General features: G+C 54.2%; 2 protein-coding genes across 2 annotated transcripts; both read left to right on the top strand.

Moving 5' to 3' along the window:
* The first annotated feature begins 1,138 nt into the window (after positions 1-1,138).
* DPH1 (diphthamide biosynthesis 1) lies at positions 1,139-13,157 on the top strand. Its single transcript, XM_049782482.1, has 12 exons — positions 1,139-1,238; positions 4,109-4,261; positions 4,350-4,413; positions 6,220-6,341; positions 6,727-6,884; positions 6,993-7,114; positions 10,619-10,687; positions 11,071-11,227; positions 11,343-11,443; positions 12,292-12,370; positions 12,673-12,813; positions 12,955-13,157. Exons 1-12 carry the CDS (start codon positions 1,178-1,180, stop codon positions 13,045-13,047), a joined length of 1,320 nt encoding a protein of 439 aa, XP_049638439.1. The 5' UTR covers positions 1,139-1,177; the 3' UTR covers positions 13,048-13,157.
* Positions 13,158-13,222: 65 nt separating this feature from the next.
* On the top strand, positions 13,223-14,143 carry OVCA2 (OVCA2 serine hydrolase domain containing). The gene has a single exon (XM_049787833.1). The coding sequence runs from the start codon at positions 13,223-13,225 to the stop codon at positions 14,093-14,095; it is 873 nt and encodes a 290-aa protein (XP_049643790.1). The 3' UTR covers positions 14,096-14,143.
* Positions 14,144-14,609: the final 466 nt, after the last annotated feature.

Here is a 14,609-nt window from a genome sequence, read left to right as displayed (position 1 = left end):
TCAGACAATATCCTGAGAACATTGGCCAGTGGCCTGCCGGGCAGAGCACTGTCCACTTCTGGTCCACTACTTGGCTGCTCATTCCCAGCCTACTCAGCCATCTCTCCACTCTGGGCAGCCTCCCAGGCAGGTTCTGTCCCTGGCTGCTTGTTTTTCACTTCTCCCTGCACCTTAATTAGGAGTTTCCAGGCAGGGAGGGCCTCCAGGGGAGCCTGAGGCCACAGAACTGCCTTAAAGGCCTAGCAGTGCACACATCACCATCTACAGAAAAGGGCTGCCAGAGGGCTGAGTGGGCAAACATCTGTAGGACACTGTTGCTCTCTGGGGGCAGATCTTGCTGAAGGCCAGTCCTGCTGATGCATTACTCTTCCAAAGGTCAAGGCTGTCTCAGTGCTCAGCCTTCTGTGGGAATTCCAGAAACTTGGGGGTCATGGGCAGGAGAAAATCGGTGGAGGCAATGCGGGACAAACACTGGAGAGGATGCCAAGTCCCTAGGCTGCTGCCCCCTCCCAAAGCAGCACCCCAGCTTCAAAGCATTCCCTTGACAGGACTTCACCAATGAGCATCTGCTTGATCGAAGGTGACAAGGACACCTAGTGCTCGTGAGTCTGTCCGGCGTCTGGTCCGGCCCAATGGTACCTTCCAAGGTAGAGAACAAAGTCCCATCGCGCAGCGTCTGCTGCCCATCTAGAGAAGGGGGGAGGAAGGAGGCAGGAGAACTTTGGGAACGAAAGCTGAAGGACACCTAGTGGTGTCCCTGTCACAAGACCTGCCTTCCAGAACCCTGGGCAGGGAGTTCGCAAGTAGGTGAGGCCCAGGTTGGGGTCAGCAGGGAGGAGAGGAGGAGACAACCGAGTCGGGTGGCTGGGGCAGTGCCAGCTCAGGGGATAACAGGAGCACTTCCAACCAGCCTCCCAGGAGTTCAGACTTCGGCAGCCAAGATCGGACCCACTCCTAGTCCCGCCCTCCTCCTCCTCCTCCTCCTCCTCCTCCTCCTCCTCCTCCTCCTCCTCCTCCTCCTCCTCCTCCTCCTCCTCCTCCTCCTCCTCCTCCTCCACTGTCCCCGCCCAGCGGGGCAGGCTCCTCTCCGGCCGGCGTCTCGGCGATCGACCGCAATGCCTGCGCTTTCCAGGCTCCCCTAGTGCTGCCTTGGGGCCCCCACGTGTGCTGGGCGGCGATGGCGGCGCTGGTGGCGTCGGAGTCGGCTTCGCCGGGCGGTCGCCACGGCCCTGGCAGAGGTGGGTGCGACCCGTCGGAGGCCTCTGCACCTCGCAGCCCGGGCTGGGACCGAGACTAGAGACGAGTCCGGGACCCAGGAGCGTAAGAGCCGCGGCCTATGTCCGCTTTCGCCTGCACCGACCCTGGGCGCTGTCACCGCCGCCCAGAAGCACCTTTGCAGCCCGGGGGGCTCCATCGAGGAGCCCGGAGCCCCCTAAGCGCCAGGGCTGGCCCCGCTCTTTGGCCGGCAGGGGCACGGAGACCACCCGAATAGGCTCGAGCAGACGGGAAGGGAAGGATCCGGACAGGCACTCACTCCAACCCGGGAAGTGACACCAAGTTTCTTGCTAGCTAGTCACTCACTGGGTACTAGATGCGGAGACCAGAATATGGTCTTTCCCGCTGGGAAACTCGCGGAGGCTCACAGATGTAAACAGAAGATCGCAGCCTTGTGATAAAGGAGGCGCCTACTGACCCCTGGGGACCCGTTGAGCTGCCAAGACTAGCGACTCCCACACCCCCGGGTCTCAAAGGACTTGGGCCTGCGAGAGCAGTTTCTATGAGGGGACCAGGGAGGCTGGGTTGGTAGTTCCACTGCACAAAAACAATAGCAGTGATAACATTCAGATCTGGTATCTGGGGAACAGGGAGCTGGCTCCAATGGCTGGAGCTCATGCTTTGCATGTGGGAGCCCAGGGTTCCATCCCCAGGTACTACATGATCCCCAGAGCATGCTCCGTTGGTCCCCTTAGCAGCCTGGAGTGGCCTCTAAGCACTAGAACTAGACTAACTGTGGAGCACTGTTGGTTGTGACCATCACCTTCCCTCGCCCCAATCAAACTGAAAATACTAGTTAGTGTCTGGGCCCCAGTTTGCCGTATTTGGCACCAATATCATCACCATCACCATGTTGAGGATGAGAATCAGAGTTGGAAGAGTCCAGTAAGGGGACCTAGCAGAAGTTTTGCCATAGCATACAGGCTCAATAAATATATGTTCAATAAACTAATGCCTTGCCTTGTCACATTTCTTTCTGGCTCCTAAAAATATAAAAGGCTTAAACTCAGCTAAGTTATGGGGATAGGATGTTGAGCTAGGGCTGACACTTTATTTAAGGGCTAGCTTTTTTCCCCTTTATTGATCTTTTTACTTGGGGGTGGGACAATCTGGACGTGCTTAGGGCTTATTCCTGGCTCTGCACTCAGAAGTTATTCCTGGTGGTCTCAGGGGATCAAAGTTGAATTGGCCTCATCCAATTGCACTACGCATTGTACTATCACTCCAATCCACCCCTTTATTATTATTATTATTTTGTTATTTTGGGCCACACATAGTGACGCTCAGGGGTTACTCGGCTATTCACTCAGAAATCGCTCCTGGCTTTGGGGACCATATGGGATGTCCGGGGTTTGAACCATGGTCTGTCCTAGGCTAGCACCAGCAAGGCAGACAGACGCCTTACCGCTCTGCGCCACCACTCCAGCCCCATTATTATTTTTGGAAGCCATCCAAGTAGTGTCCAGGGGCCTGCAGGCCATTCACCTGCCGTACTTGACCAATCATGTCAGATGGCTCAATTCTCAATTCCAAAATGTGGTGTGTGTGGATCAGACCCCTTGGTACTCAGGGCCACCAGAGTAGAGCTGGGGGGTAGGATATTGAGGGAGTATTGAGGGATGGTAGGAGAGAGACATAAAGTTCCTAGAATCAAACTTGAGGCCTCAAGTATGCAAGGCATGTGCTTCTGAGCCCTGTGCTGCTGCCTCCCTTAGCCCCATATTTTCTCCTTTAATCAGAGATTTGATCAGGGTTTCCTGTATTTGCTCCCACTAGAATATTATCCCCTAAAAGGTAACATTAATTTTTTGCCCTTAATCTGTTTGTTTATAGTTCTGTCTCAAGTTTGTTCTTTCTACCTTTTCTCTTGTGGGAAATGAAACAGAACAGTAGGACTAAAGAACTTAGCTCCATTTAAATGGGGGGGGGGGCGGAGAGATAGCATGGAGGTAGGGCATTTGCCTTGCATGCAGAAGGACAGTGATTCAAATCCCGGCATCCCATATGGTCCCCGGAGCCTGCCAGGAGCGATTTCTGAGCGTAGAGCCAGGAGTAACCCCTGAGCGATGCCAGGTGTGACCCAAAAACCAAAAAAAGAAAAAAAGAGAGAGGGGAGAGTATAGAGGTTAGTAAGGAGAACTGTATTTGAAATTAGTGCTTATAAATATTCTCCTTATATATTACCTAACTCAAGCTGAATCAGGAGGTCACAGTTATCTCAGTGACTGGGTGAGGAGAGAGGCATTTTCCTAGAGTCTTGACCTCAGTTTTTTCTGAGGGGTGGTTCTCTTTCAAGGAGCAGTTGTGGGGCTGGAGAGATAGCACAGTGGTTGGGCTGGGCATTTGCCTTGCACACAGCCAACCCAATGACTAATGGTGGTTTGATTCCTGGCATCCCATATGGTCCCCGAGCCTGCCTGCCAGGAGCGATTTCTGAGCACAAAGCCAGGAATAACCCCTGAGCACGGCCAGGTGTGACCAAAACAAACAAACAAAAAATCAGTTGTATGGACTCTTTCCTGTTTTCCCATCAGTCCAGTCCTCTATGTCCCTTTGCTTACATGGGATAATAGGTGGTCCATACCCAGTGTATGGGCTCAAGTATTTAATTCCTAATAATCTCACAACATAGAGATTAGTCATGTAGCTTTTTCCTGACTTGATGTGTTGGTCCTGCAATTTCAGGATGAAGTTTTTTGAGGAGCAAAGCTGGGCCAACTCCCTAGACAGTTCGGGTCTGGGCCTTAAATTAGACTCCGTGGAGCTAATAGATGAGCTGAGTCTAGTTATGGCTTGGGTCAGGCACCAACTCAGGTTTTTGTATTTATCCTAGGTCAACCTGCTCGACGCCATTTGGCTAATCAGATCCCCCCTAAGATTCTGAACGACCCACATCTGCAGGCTGCCATCCAAGTCCTGCCTTCCAACTATAACTTTGAGATTCCTAAGACCATATGGAGAATCCAACAGACCCAGGCCAAGAAAGGTGAGTCCCAATCTTTGAGCTGGGGTGTCAATGGGGAGGTCCCTCTTTCTCCCCCTCCTCTCAGATCTCTGCTCTGTCTTCCTTCCAGTGGCCTTGCAAATGCCTGAAGGCCTCCTTCTCTTCGCCTGTACCATTGTGGATATCCTAGAAAGGTGAGGCTTGGGGCATCATTTCCCCCTTCTGCCCTTCTGAACCTCTATTTATCCTGATCTTCCTACAACCACACGCACAAAACTGGAAACCTGGAGAGAAACTACCAACCTGCTCAGATTTCTCTCAAAGATTTCCTCCACGATTGGGCAGGAGGCATAAATCTATCTTATTTATTAATTTGGTTTGTTTTTGTTTGTTTTGGGGCCACAACAAGTGATGCTAAGGAGTTACTCCTGGTTCATGTATTACTCCTAGTGATAATTCCTCAGGAGACCATATGGAATGGCAGAGATCAAATTCAGGCCGGTCTCTTGCAAAGCAAGCAACCTGCTTGATGTAGGTATGACTCCAGCCCCAGCTTGAGTCTGTTTCAGTGTCTTCAAAGCTTGACTCAGAGCAGGTTGTGAGGAACCCTGAGGAGAATCCGCAGAGCTGACCCTGGGTTGGGCTTGGTGATCAGAGAGGAGTCTGACTGGGGGAAACTCAGGCACATTTAGGGGACCCAGGCCAGGAGGGACTTGGCACAGGGAGAAGAACCTGCTATGAGGCTTCCAGTTCTTCCATCTCCTTCTGTCTTAAGTTCTTAAAACAATGAGCCATCCTGGGGAGCAGGGCTGAGTGCTCAGCCATCTGGAAGCTGGCGGGTGGGGTGGGGAGGGGGGAGGGATGGAGAAAGGGAGGTCATCTCTTGGTGGTAGGAACCTCCCACCTCCCTGCTGCTGCCCTGCCCCCACCTATTTCTCTTCCCACCCCAGCCCTACAGCCGCCTTCCTACTCCCACCCTCTTGCCCCTTGGGGATACTCTCTGGGGCGCAGGCCAATTTGCATACATTTTAATCTATAAAAAATTAAGTGCTCAGGCTGAGTCAGGCGCCTGGGCTGCATTCTAAGGAGCTGGAGAATCTGCTCCAAGCTCAGCCTGATTGGGGGAAGCGGGAGGAAGAGAGGCTGACTGGCAGGTGCTCAGATTGCCCATCACACACTCCCCAGAAGAAGGGGGAGACACGCCAGTGCTGAGGCTGGCCTGCCCTGGGGTCAGTCAGACAGCTGGCTCTCCAGCTCCTTTCCTGTGGTGAGTTAGGGGTGCAGGGTCTCTACCCCTTCCCCCAGTGTTTCAGGCCTGGCAGCAGATCACAGGCAGTGTGCTGGCCAGAACCCATCTTCCTGAGGCCCCAACCAGGCACGTGGGTGGTGCCATGTGCTGCAGGGAGCTGTGCACGGGTCTCCCCATTCTGGGCACATCCGTGACTAGGAGGAGGCAGTGGAGGTCTGGGGGTGATCAGGCAGTCATGTTTTCATGAGTGTATGCCCACCCCCATGTATACTCACAACCCCCATGTGCCTGCCCATCCCCATTCCCATTCCCCTGTGACATCCCCACTCCCCATGTAGGAGCTCACCCCCATGTGTGCTCACACCCCTCCCACCAGTACCTACCCCCATATTTGTGCCCACACCCCCACAGAGCTGGCATGTAGGTGGGATCTGAGACACTCAGGGCTCCTGGTGGGCCCCGTATGACTGAGCTGCATGCTTGGTCGAGGGGTGGGGTCCTTCTTGCTGTCTGCACCCAACGGAGGAATCTGGGTGCTGCAGACACTGTCTCCATAGAGCACAGTGCCAGGAGCTGCTGCCAGGGCTGGGGGAAGTAGCAGCTGGGCCCCTCCTACTCTTTGTTGGCAGAAGTAGCAGCTGCCAGCCCCAGGGATTGGGCGAGGTAGGGAGAGAGGCGCTGGGTCTTGAGCGACCACTGCACGACTTGGCACTTCCCACCTCACTCCTGTTCCCCCCTTCCCTGCCCACAGGTTCACAGAGGCAGAGGTGATGGTGATGGGTGATGTGACCTACGGGGCCTGCTGTGTGGATGACTTCACTGCCAGGGCCCTGGGAGCAGACTTCCTGGTGCACTATGGCCACAGCTGCCTGGGTACCGTGGGTCTAGGATGCAGGCTCCCCTCCATCACAGAGCTTTCCTTCCTCTTAGCAAAGAAGAGGGCCCTTCTGATTCTGGGGGTGGCCTTGGCCTTCCTGCTCCACAGGTAGATCTTTCCTGGGGATTGGTCGCCTTGGAAACAGAGCAGCCATCCCTGATGCAGGTGTTGAAAAGGCTGTTGGGGGTGGAACAGTGGAACAGGCTGGGTGCTGGCTGAATGACATAGTGGAGCCCATCGGATCCATGCACCCAACCCTAGCCCCACCCCGTCCAAGTTGAAGCCACTGGCCTGGCTCCTCAGAGACCTTGGACCCAGTCAGACCTTCTGCCCCTCCTGCCTTGCCAAACCCAGAACACTCAAACTCCTGCTTCCTCTCAGTTCCCATGGACACCTCAGCCCAAGACTTCCGGGTGCTGTATGTCTTTGTGGACATCCGGATAGACACTGCCCACCTGCTGGACTCTGTCCGCCTCACCTTTCCCCCTGCCAGTGCTCTTGCCCTGGTCAGCACCATTCAGTTTGTGTCAACCCTGCAGGTAAGAGCAGCTGCTCCCTGGGCTCTTCCTGAAATTCCCCTAGTCCCCCACCGTGTGTCTGACACATCCTCCCTGTCCACCTGCTCCCCTTTACTTGATTCCTTGTAGGCTGCTGCGCAGGCACTGAAGGCCGAGTACCGTGTGAGTGTCCCACAGTGCAAGCCCCTGTCCCCTGGGGAGATCCTGGGCTGCACCTCCCCACGCCTGCCCAAAGAGGTGGAAGCTGTTATGTAAGTGAAAACTGAGGAGCAGGGCTCCATGTGCGGGAAGAGAAACTGATTCTATAGCTGTCAGTCATTTATTCAAGGTCACCCACAAAATGCACCCTAGTGGGGATCCCGGTCTCCTCCCCACCCCAGCCTTCCCTTCCCCTGTCCACTGTCCAGAGGGCAAGGAGTCAGAGGGCCTGATGCGGGGGTGGCTGGAAAAGGTAGGAATATAATTGGGGAAGATGGATGGGCACACCCAGGCTCTAGCCCCATTAATTTAGCATCCGGACAACTAACAAGTGGGAGCTGCGTGTCTCCTGCTGCCTAATTATTTTAGGTAATGGAAATGCTTAATGTTGTGTGAATGCTGCCAGCCTCAGAGCCAACTCCCGGCTGAACCGGGGATGGGAGTCCCATTCCCAGCTAATGGCAACTGACTCAGTCTCACCTCTGCAGAGTATGCTGGTCCCCCCAAGACAGGATACCCCACATTTGGCTCCCTGCAGCAGTCTCCCCCAACCCCATGCCTGGAGCTTGGAGATGAGCCCTGGCTTCACTGTATGTACAGTGGCAGAGGGAGACACCCTGAATGTTGGCCAGACATCGAGATTTGGTGTCATAGCCATGAGAGGAGGCGCTACTATAGTGGAAAACAGCTCTGCTCTGGGTTCTCTGTGGCCTGAAAAGGGAGTGACGGGGACAGAGGCTCTTAATACATGATCGCTACAATCTAGGCCCCCATCATGTTCCGACCCTGCTGCTTCATAACAGAGTAACTCTGGGCATGTTTCTTTCTTTTTCTTTTTCTTTCTTTATTTTTTTTTTTTTTTTTTGTGGTTTTTGGGTCACACCCGGCAGTGCTCAGGGGTTACTCCTGGCTCCAGGCTCAGAAATTGCTCCTGGCAGGCACGGGGGACCATATGGGGCGCCGGGATTCGAACCGATGACCTCCTGCATGAAAGGCAAACGCCTTACCTCCATGCTATCTCTCCGGCCCCCTTTTTCTTTATTTTTGCTAAGTTCTTTGACCCTGGCTATGCTCAGGGTTTACATCTGGTTCTGTGTTCAAGGGTCACTCCTGATGGTTCTCAGGGTTCCATCTCTAATGCCAAGAATCAAACCAGGGTCAGCCATATGTGAGGCAAAGCACCTTCCTGCTGTACTCTTTCTCTCTTTCTGGTCCCTGGGCACATTTTTGTTGTTGTTGTTGTTGTTATTGTTGTTTTGGGGCCATACCTGGAGGCACACAGGTATTACTCCTAGCTCTGCCCTCAGAAATCACTCCTGGCAGGCTCGGGAGACCATAAGGGATGTCGGGGATCAAACCTGGGTTGGCATTGTGCAAGGTAAACACCCTACCCGCTATGCTATCGCCCTGCCCCCCCCCCCCCCAGCACATTTCCTTATGTCTCTAAACCTCTTAAGGGAGGGTCTTTTCTGGAAAATGGGGAAATGGAAATGAAAAGATAGGTTGGAAAATTACTAGGACAAGTGATATTAGGTGTGGTGGATGCTTTGTCTAGGCCTGGGCCATAGAGGCATGAGTCTCATAAACTATAGTTCAAGAATTGGGTGCAGGGGCCCAGAGCAGTAGCACAGTGGCAGGGCATTTGCCTTGCATGTGGCCAACCCAGGACGGACCTGGGTTCCATTCCTGGCATCCCATATGGTCCCCTGAGCCTGCCAGGAGTGACTGCTGAGTCAGGAGTAAGCCCTGAGTGCTGCCGGGTGTGGCCCCAAAAACAAAAACAAAAAAGAAGAATTGGGTGCACATTAATTGTTGCAGAGTAGCCACTGTTTATTCTGAAACCTCACATATGGCACTGATGACACTCTGGACTCTATTTCTAATACGAACAGGGAGACTCTTAACAAATTAGGGTCTCCAAAGCCCTAATCAACCTTCCTTAGCTATCCCCACTACTCCTCCCCCAGCACAGTTCTCAGATCCTGCACTAATCATTAGAAAATTTAGGGCCGGCGAGGTGGCACTAGAGGCAAGGTGTCTGCCTTGCAAGCGCTAGCCAAGGAAGGACTGAGGTTCGATTCCCCGACGTCCCATATGGTCCCCCCAAGCCGGGGCAATTTCTGAGCGCTTAGCCAGGACTAACCACTGAGCATCAAACGTGTGTGACCCGAAAAAAAAACAAAAACAAAAACAAAAAAAAGAAGAAAATTAGAAAAGTATATTTTCCTTCCTTCCTCCCTTCCTCCTTCCCTCCCTCTCTCCTTCCTTTCTTCTTTTCCTTCCTTCCTCTCCCTTCTTCCTTCCAATTTATTTATTTATTTAGGTTTTTTTTGGGGGGGGTCACTCCTGGCTCTATGCTTAGAAATTGCTCCTGGCAGGCTCGGGGGACCACACGGGATGCCGGGATTCGAACCACCGTCCTTCTGTATGCAAGGCAAATGCCCTACCTCCATACTATCTCTCCAGTCCCCCAGTTTATTTCTTAGGATTTTAGACCATATCCAACATGGTGCTCAAGCATTACTCCTGTTTTTGCACTCAGTAATCTCTCCTGGCAGGCTTGGGCAGCCATATGGGATGCCAGATATCAAACACGGAATGAACTGCATGCAAGGCAAAAGTCCTACCCTCTGTGCTATATATATCACTCTGGCCACAGCCAATTTTTATTTATTTATTTATTTACTTTTTGTTTTTTGGACTACACCTGGCAGTGCTCAGGGATTACACCTGACTCAACACTCAGAAGTTGCTCTTGGCAGGTTTGGGCACCATATAGGATGCCAGGGATTGAACCTGGGTCCATCTCGTGTCATCTATATGCAAGACAAATGCCCTACCGCTATGCTATCACTCCGGCCCCAATTTGTTGTTGTTGTTGTTTTTTTCTGGCCACACTTGGCTGCGTTCAGGGTTTACTCCTGGCTATGTGCTCAGAAATTGCTCCTGGTTTGGGGAACCATCTGGGATGCAGGGGATTGAACCCAGGTCCATCCTGGATCAGTCACAGGCAGGGTGCAGGCAAGGCAAACACCCTGCTGCTGTGCTATCGCTCCAGCCCCTTTGTTTTGTTTTTGGTGCCAAACCCAGCAGTGCTCAGGGGTTACTCCTGACTCTGTGCTCAGAAATCGCTCTGGCAGGCTCGGGGGACCATATGCTATGGTGGGAATCAAACCCGGATCCATCTGGGGTAAGCCACATGCTGTGCTATCTCTGGCCCCCCAATTTTTAGTTTTTGAATCATATTCCTTTACTCCTGGTTCTGTGCCTAGGGGTCACTCCTATTGGGCTCAGAAAAGTACCTGCAGTGCTGGGGGGACTGAGCCTGGGCTAGCCACACACCAGGGTAAGCACCCCACCCACTGAACTATTGCTCCAGCCCAAACTCCTGGTTTTCCACGTGAGAAGCAGAGACTTCAAGAGGTGGAAGGATGCTGTGTCCTAGTGCACATGCCTCAGCAGCAGTACCACTAGCCAAACCCTCAACTCCCTGGCTTTTCAAGCCAGTTTCTGTTGCTTCACTTCCTGCCCTACTCACTATTCCTTTACCTCCACAGATATCTGGGAGACGGCCGTTTCCATCTGGAGTCTGTCATGATTGCCAATCCCGGCATTCCTGCTTACCGGTACAAATACACAGGCTGTCAGTGTGGGAGAAGTGGGGTTCCCTGCCCTTGAGACCCTCCATCAACTGGAGCTTCCTAATTCCTGAGCATTTATCAGCCTCGTTCTCTAAGGCTTTTACCACCTGGGTGCTAAATGTATTGTCAGACCCTGCCTACCACAGTGCAGCATAGTGTCCAGGGATGCTCCGAGAAATGACACCTTCTCCCACTTCTGCTTGCTTCTGTTGCCAGAGCTTCCCTATAGTTATCTCTGCTCTGGCCTTTCATAATGACCAGCCTGGAGCCCAACGGTTTGGGAATTAAAAGTCTGAAGTGGAGAAGTGGGTCCAGCTTAAGTTCGTGAGTTGTTGTATCCAGGGGCCTGACCACCTTTTCTTTTCTAGTTATGATCCGTACAGCAAGGTCTTGACCAGGGAGCACTATGACCACCAGCAGATGCAAGCCAATCGCCAAGAAGCCATAGCCACAGCCCGCACAGCTAAATCCTGGGGCCTGATCCTGGGCACTTTGGGCCGCCAGGGCAGCCCCAGGATTCTGGAGGTCAGGGATGGCCTCTGGGGGGCTGGGACCGCAGAGCCAACTGGAAGATGGTTTGGGGTGGTAACCATAGCTCCCCAACTGTAGTGACGCAAGCTCTACTGCCCTCTCCCCACAGCACTTGGAGTCTCGGCTCCATGCCCTGAGACTTCCCTTCCTGAGGCTGCTGCTCTCTGAGATCTTCCCCAGCAAGCTGAGCCTGCTTCCTAAGGTGGATGTGTAAGTGACCCAGCATCCCTTACAGGCCTTCACTCTGGCTAAAGCAACTTAGAATCTGGTCTCTGCTGGAGTCAGTGTGCTCTGTTTTATGGCTATAAGATTTTGGGGATTTTTGGACTGTTCCATTCTCCGTGTTGTCATTCACGGTGGTGATCAGGCAATCATGTGGTATCTGGTTGAGCCTGGGGCTCCTGCATACAAAGTGTTGTCCAGGGGCTGAAGAGGTAGTAAAGGAGGTGATGTGCTTGCCTAGAACGTGGCTGTGGTGGCTACAACTCTGGTTTGAATTCCCAATGTCCATATGGTTCCAAGTCTTACCAGGAGTGATTCCTGAGCATAAAGCCAAGGCTAAAGCCCTGAGCACCACTGAGTGTGGTCCTGAAAAGATTCTTTCCGGAACATTTCTTTCTGGGGCTCCCCAGCTGTAGGCTATGCCTGTATTAGGGCTTTGAGGCTCATAAGCACCAATAATATCACAGTTGTCTTGTGTGAGATGAGTTTAGCCAAGCTTGAATTCTACTTTTTCCATAAATAAGCTGCCCTCAGAAAACTCAGTCAGTGGAGAAAACAGGTAACACTAGCATTTTTCAAGTAGTCAGGCGAATTTTTATTTTAGAATTAATAGGGGACCGTCATTTCTCCTCTACTTTCTGGCTAACCAGTGATCCTGGATGTAGGAGACATGTGTTGGGGTCTCTTCAGTGTAGGTGGCTCAGAGATTTGAATTCAAGGCCTGGCCCTTGAAAGCACTGAGCCATCTTTTCTGGCTACCCCATCATTTTCTTTAGTGTGCTTCCCTGGAGAAGGGGAGGTGCACACCTCGAATCTGACCCGACTTCCATTCTCAGGTGGGTGCAGGTGGCATGTCCACGCCTCTCCATTGACTGGGGCACAGCCTTCCCCAAGCCACTTCTGACACCCTATGAGGTAACAAAAAGTTTTAAAACTCCCTGGGGGCTAGTGGACTTTTACCTGGTTCCCTTAAGGGCAGAATCAGAGGTGTGTGGGACATTGCTAGCTGGGCAAGTGCCTTAATGTCTCAGGGCCTCATGTTCTTCATGTGTTATTGGGACTAATGGGGCTTTCTGGAGCTAGGGATGGGACTCAGTTATAGATTACATGCCCGGTATATGTAAAGTCCTGGGTTCTGTCCCAGCTGCACATAAAATGACAGGACTGAATTATGACATTGTGTGCACAGATGTTACTGTCCGATTTTTCTTGCCTAGGCGGCGGTAGCCCTGAGGGACATTTCCTGGCAGCAGCCCTACCCAATGGATTTCTACGCTGGCAGCTCCTTAGGGCCCTGGACCGTGAACCACGGACGGGATCGGCTCCCTCCAGCTCCTGGGCAGCCCACTGCGGGAAAGGTAGGCGGGGACTCCGGGGACGAGCGGCCTGGCCTTGCAAGACGGGCCAAGACTACCGCCTCGTGGCCGCTCCGGGAAATGCGCCGGGGCCCGGTGGAACGTGTCGCCAAGGTGGTATCCTGACGGAACATGTGGCTTCAGGTGCAGCAGGTGCGGTCCGGGCGCCCCACTCCAGCCGCGACTTGCGAGAACTGCAGCTGCGGAGATGAGGAGGCACCGCCGCCGGCTCTTTGACACGCCCGGGGCTCGGGCCTCGCAGGTATCCGAGTCAGTTCTGGGAGCGCCCGGGCTCTCCCTGTTGTCATGGCAACGTCGCTGCTCGGGGCGGGGCTCGGCGGGGCATTGTCCCGCCTCCCCGCGCGCCGGACTTCCGCTTCCGGTCCCGCGCGCGCGCGCGTGTCCTCGCGTCATGGCTGCCCCGCCGCCGCTGCGGGTGTTGTGCCTGGCGGGCTTCCGGCAGAGCGAGCGGGGTTTCCGCGAGAAGACGGGGGCCCTGAGGAAGGCGCTGCGGGGCCGCGCCGAGCTCGTGTGCCTCAGCGGCCCGCACCCGATCCGGGAAGCCGCCGAGCCAGACTCTGGTGAGGAGCGCGGGCCCGGAAGTGCGCTCGTGTGTACCTTGCGCCTTGCAGTCACCGCGCCCCACTGCTCGGAGTGCGAGGAGGCCCCTGCAGCCTCCCTGCGCTCCGTCCTCCTTCCTGCCCTCGTCCCCGCGCACCCCGCAGCCCGGCCCCTTTCCCATTCGTTCTCCTACCCCACGCCCTCGCCTCCGTCTGTCTCCGCAGAGCTCTGCGCCCCGGAGGAGCTGCCTCGAGGCTGGTGGTTCTCGGAAGCCGGGGCCGACGTCTTCACCGCGCTGGAGGAGCCCGCGGAGTGCCGAGGGCTGGAGGCGGCGCTGGACACGGTGGCCCGGGCCCTGCAGCAGCTGGGCCCTTTCGACGGGCTGCTCGGCTTCAGCCAGGGCGCCGCCCTCGCCGCCCTGGTGTGCGCCCTGGGCCAGGCAGGCGACGCCCGCTTCCCCTCGCCACGGTTCGTGATCCTGGTGTCCGGCTTTTGCCCCCGCGGCCGGGACTTCAAGGAAGCCGTCCTTCAGACGCCCTTAGCTCTGCCTTCACTCCATGTGTTTGGGGACACGGACCGTGTCATCCCCTCGCAGGAGAGCAGGCAGCTGGCTAGCCGGTTCTCTGGAGCCGTTACCCTTAATCACACTGGGGGCCACTTCATTCCGGCAGCCGCACCCCAGCGTCAGGCCTACCTCAAGTTCTTGGACCAGTTTGCAGCGTGAGAGCAATAAATGTCTCAGCTTCTTTGCAGACGCCTTATCTCTAGTGGGGCCACCTGACTCTGGGCATCTTCTGTAATCCTTACTGTCCCGTTTTCCGTCTACTTTCGGACCGCTATTGCTGCATTCCTTATCGCCAATGGAGAGACAAGTAATTTTAATGTTTTTGTTTTGGGGCCGCTAGTGCCACCGCTCTGGCCCCCCCGAAACAAATAATTTTAAGCTTCAGAAGAGGAGCTGGAGCAGTGGCACAGCGGTAAGGCATTTGCCTTGCACGCAGCTGACCTAGGACGGACCACGGTTCAATCCCCCGGTGTCCCATATAGTCCACCAAGCCAGGAGTAACCCCTGACCATCACCGGGTGTGCGCCCCCCCCAATAGAAAACAAGATTCAGATGACTTGAGCTTAGCTTTGCACTTCCGAAAAAGGGCAACTGATGGTCTTAGTGGATTTTGATTAAAAAATAAGAAAAATACCAGTGTACTCCGGATGAGAGTAATGAGAAAACCAGAGGC

Source organism: Suncus etruscus, chromosome 1, assembly GCF_024139225.1.
Source record: "Suncus etruscus isolate mSunEtr1 chromosome 1, mSunEtr1.pri.cur, whole genome shotgun sequence".
NCBI lineage: Eukaryota > Metazoa > Chordata > Mammalia > Eulipotyphla > Soricidae > Suncus > Suncus etruscus.
The sequence above is the reverse complement of the archived record's forward strand: the minus strand, read 5'-3'. Positions and strand labels throughout refer to the sequence as shown.

What these genes read in the sequence shown, in the direction of transcription:
- DPH1 (XM_049782482.1), top strand. Translation starts at nt 1,178, where the DNA reads ATGGCGGCGCTGGTGGCGTCGGAGTCGGCTTCGCCGGGCGGTCGCCAC. An exon ending in TCGCCACGGCCCTGGCAGAG is followed by an intron (nt 1,239 to 4,108) that starts GTGGGTGCGACC and finishes TATTTATCCTAG; the next exon opens with GTCAACCTGCTCGACGCCAT. An exon ending in GGCAGCCCACTGCGGGAAAG is followed by an intron (nt 12,814 to 12,954) that starts GTAGGCGGGGAC and finishes ATGTGGCTTCAG; the next exon opens with GTGCAGCAGGTGCGGTCCGG.
- OVCA2 (XM_049787833.1), top strand. Translation starts at nt 13,223, where the DNA reads ATGGCTGCCCCGCCGCCGCTGCGGGTGTTGTGCCTGGCGGGCTTCCGG.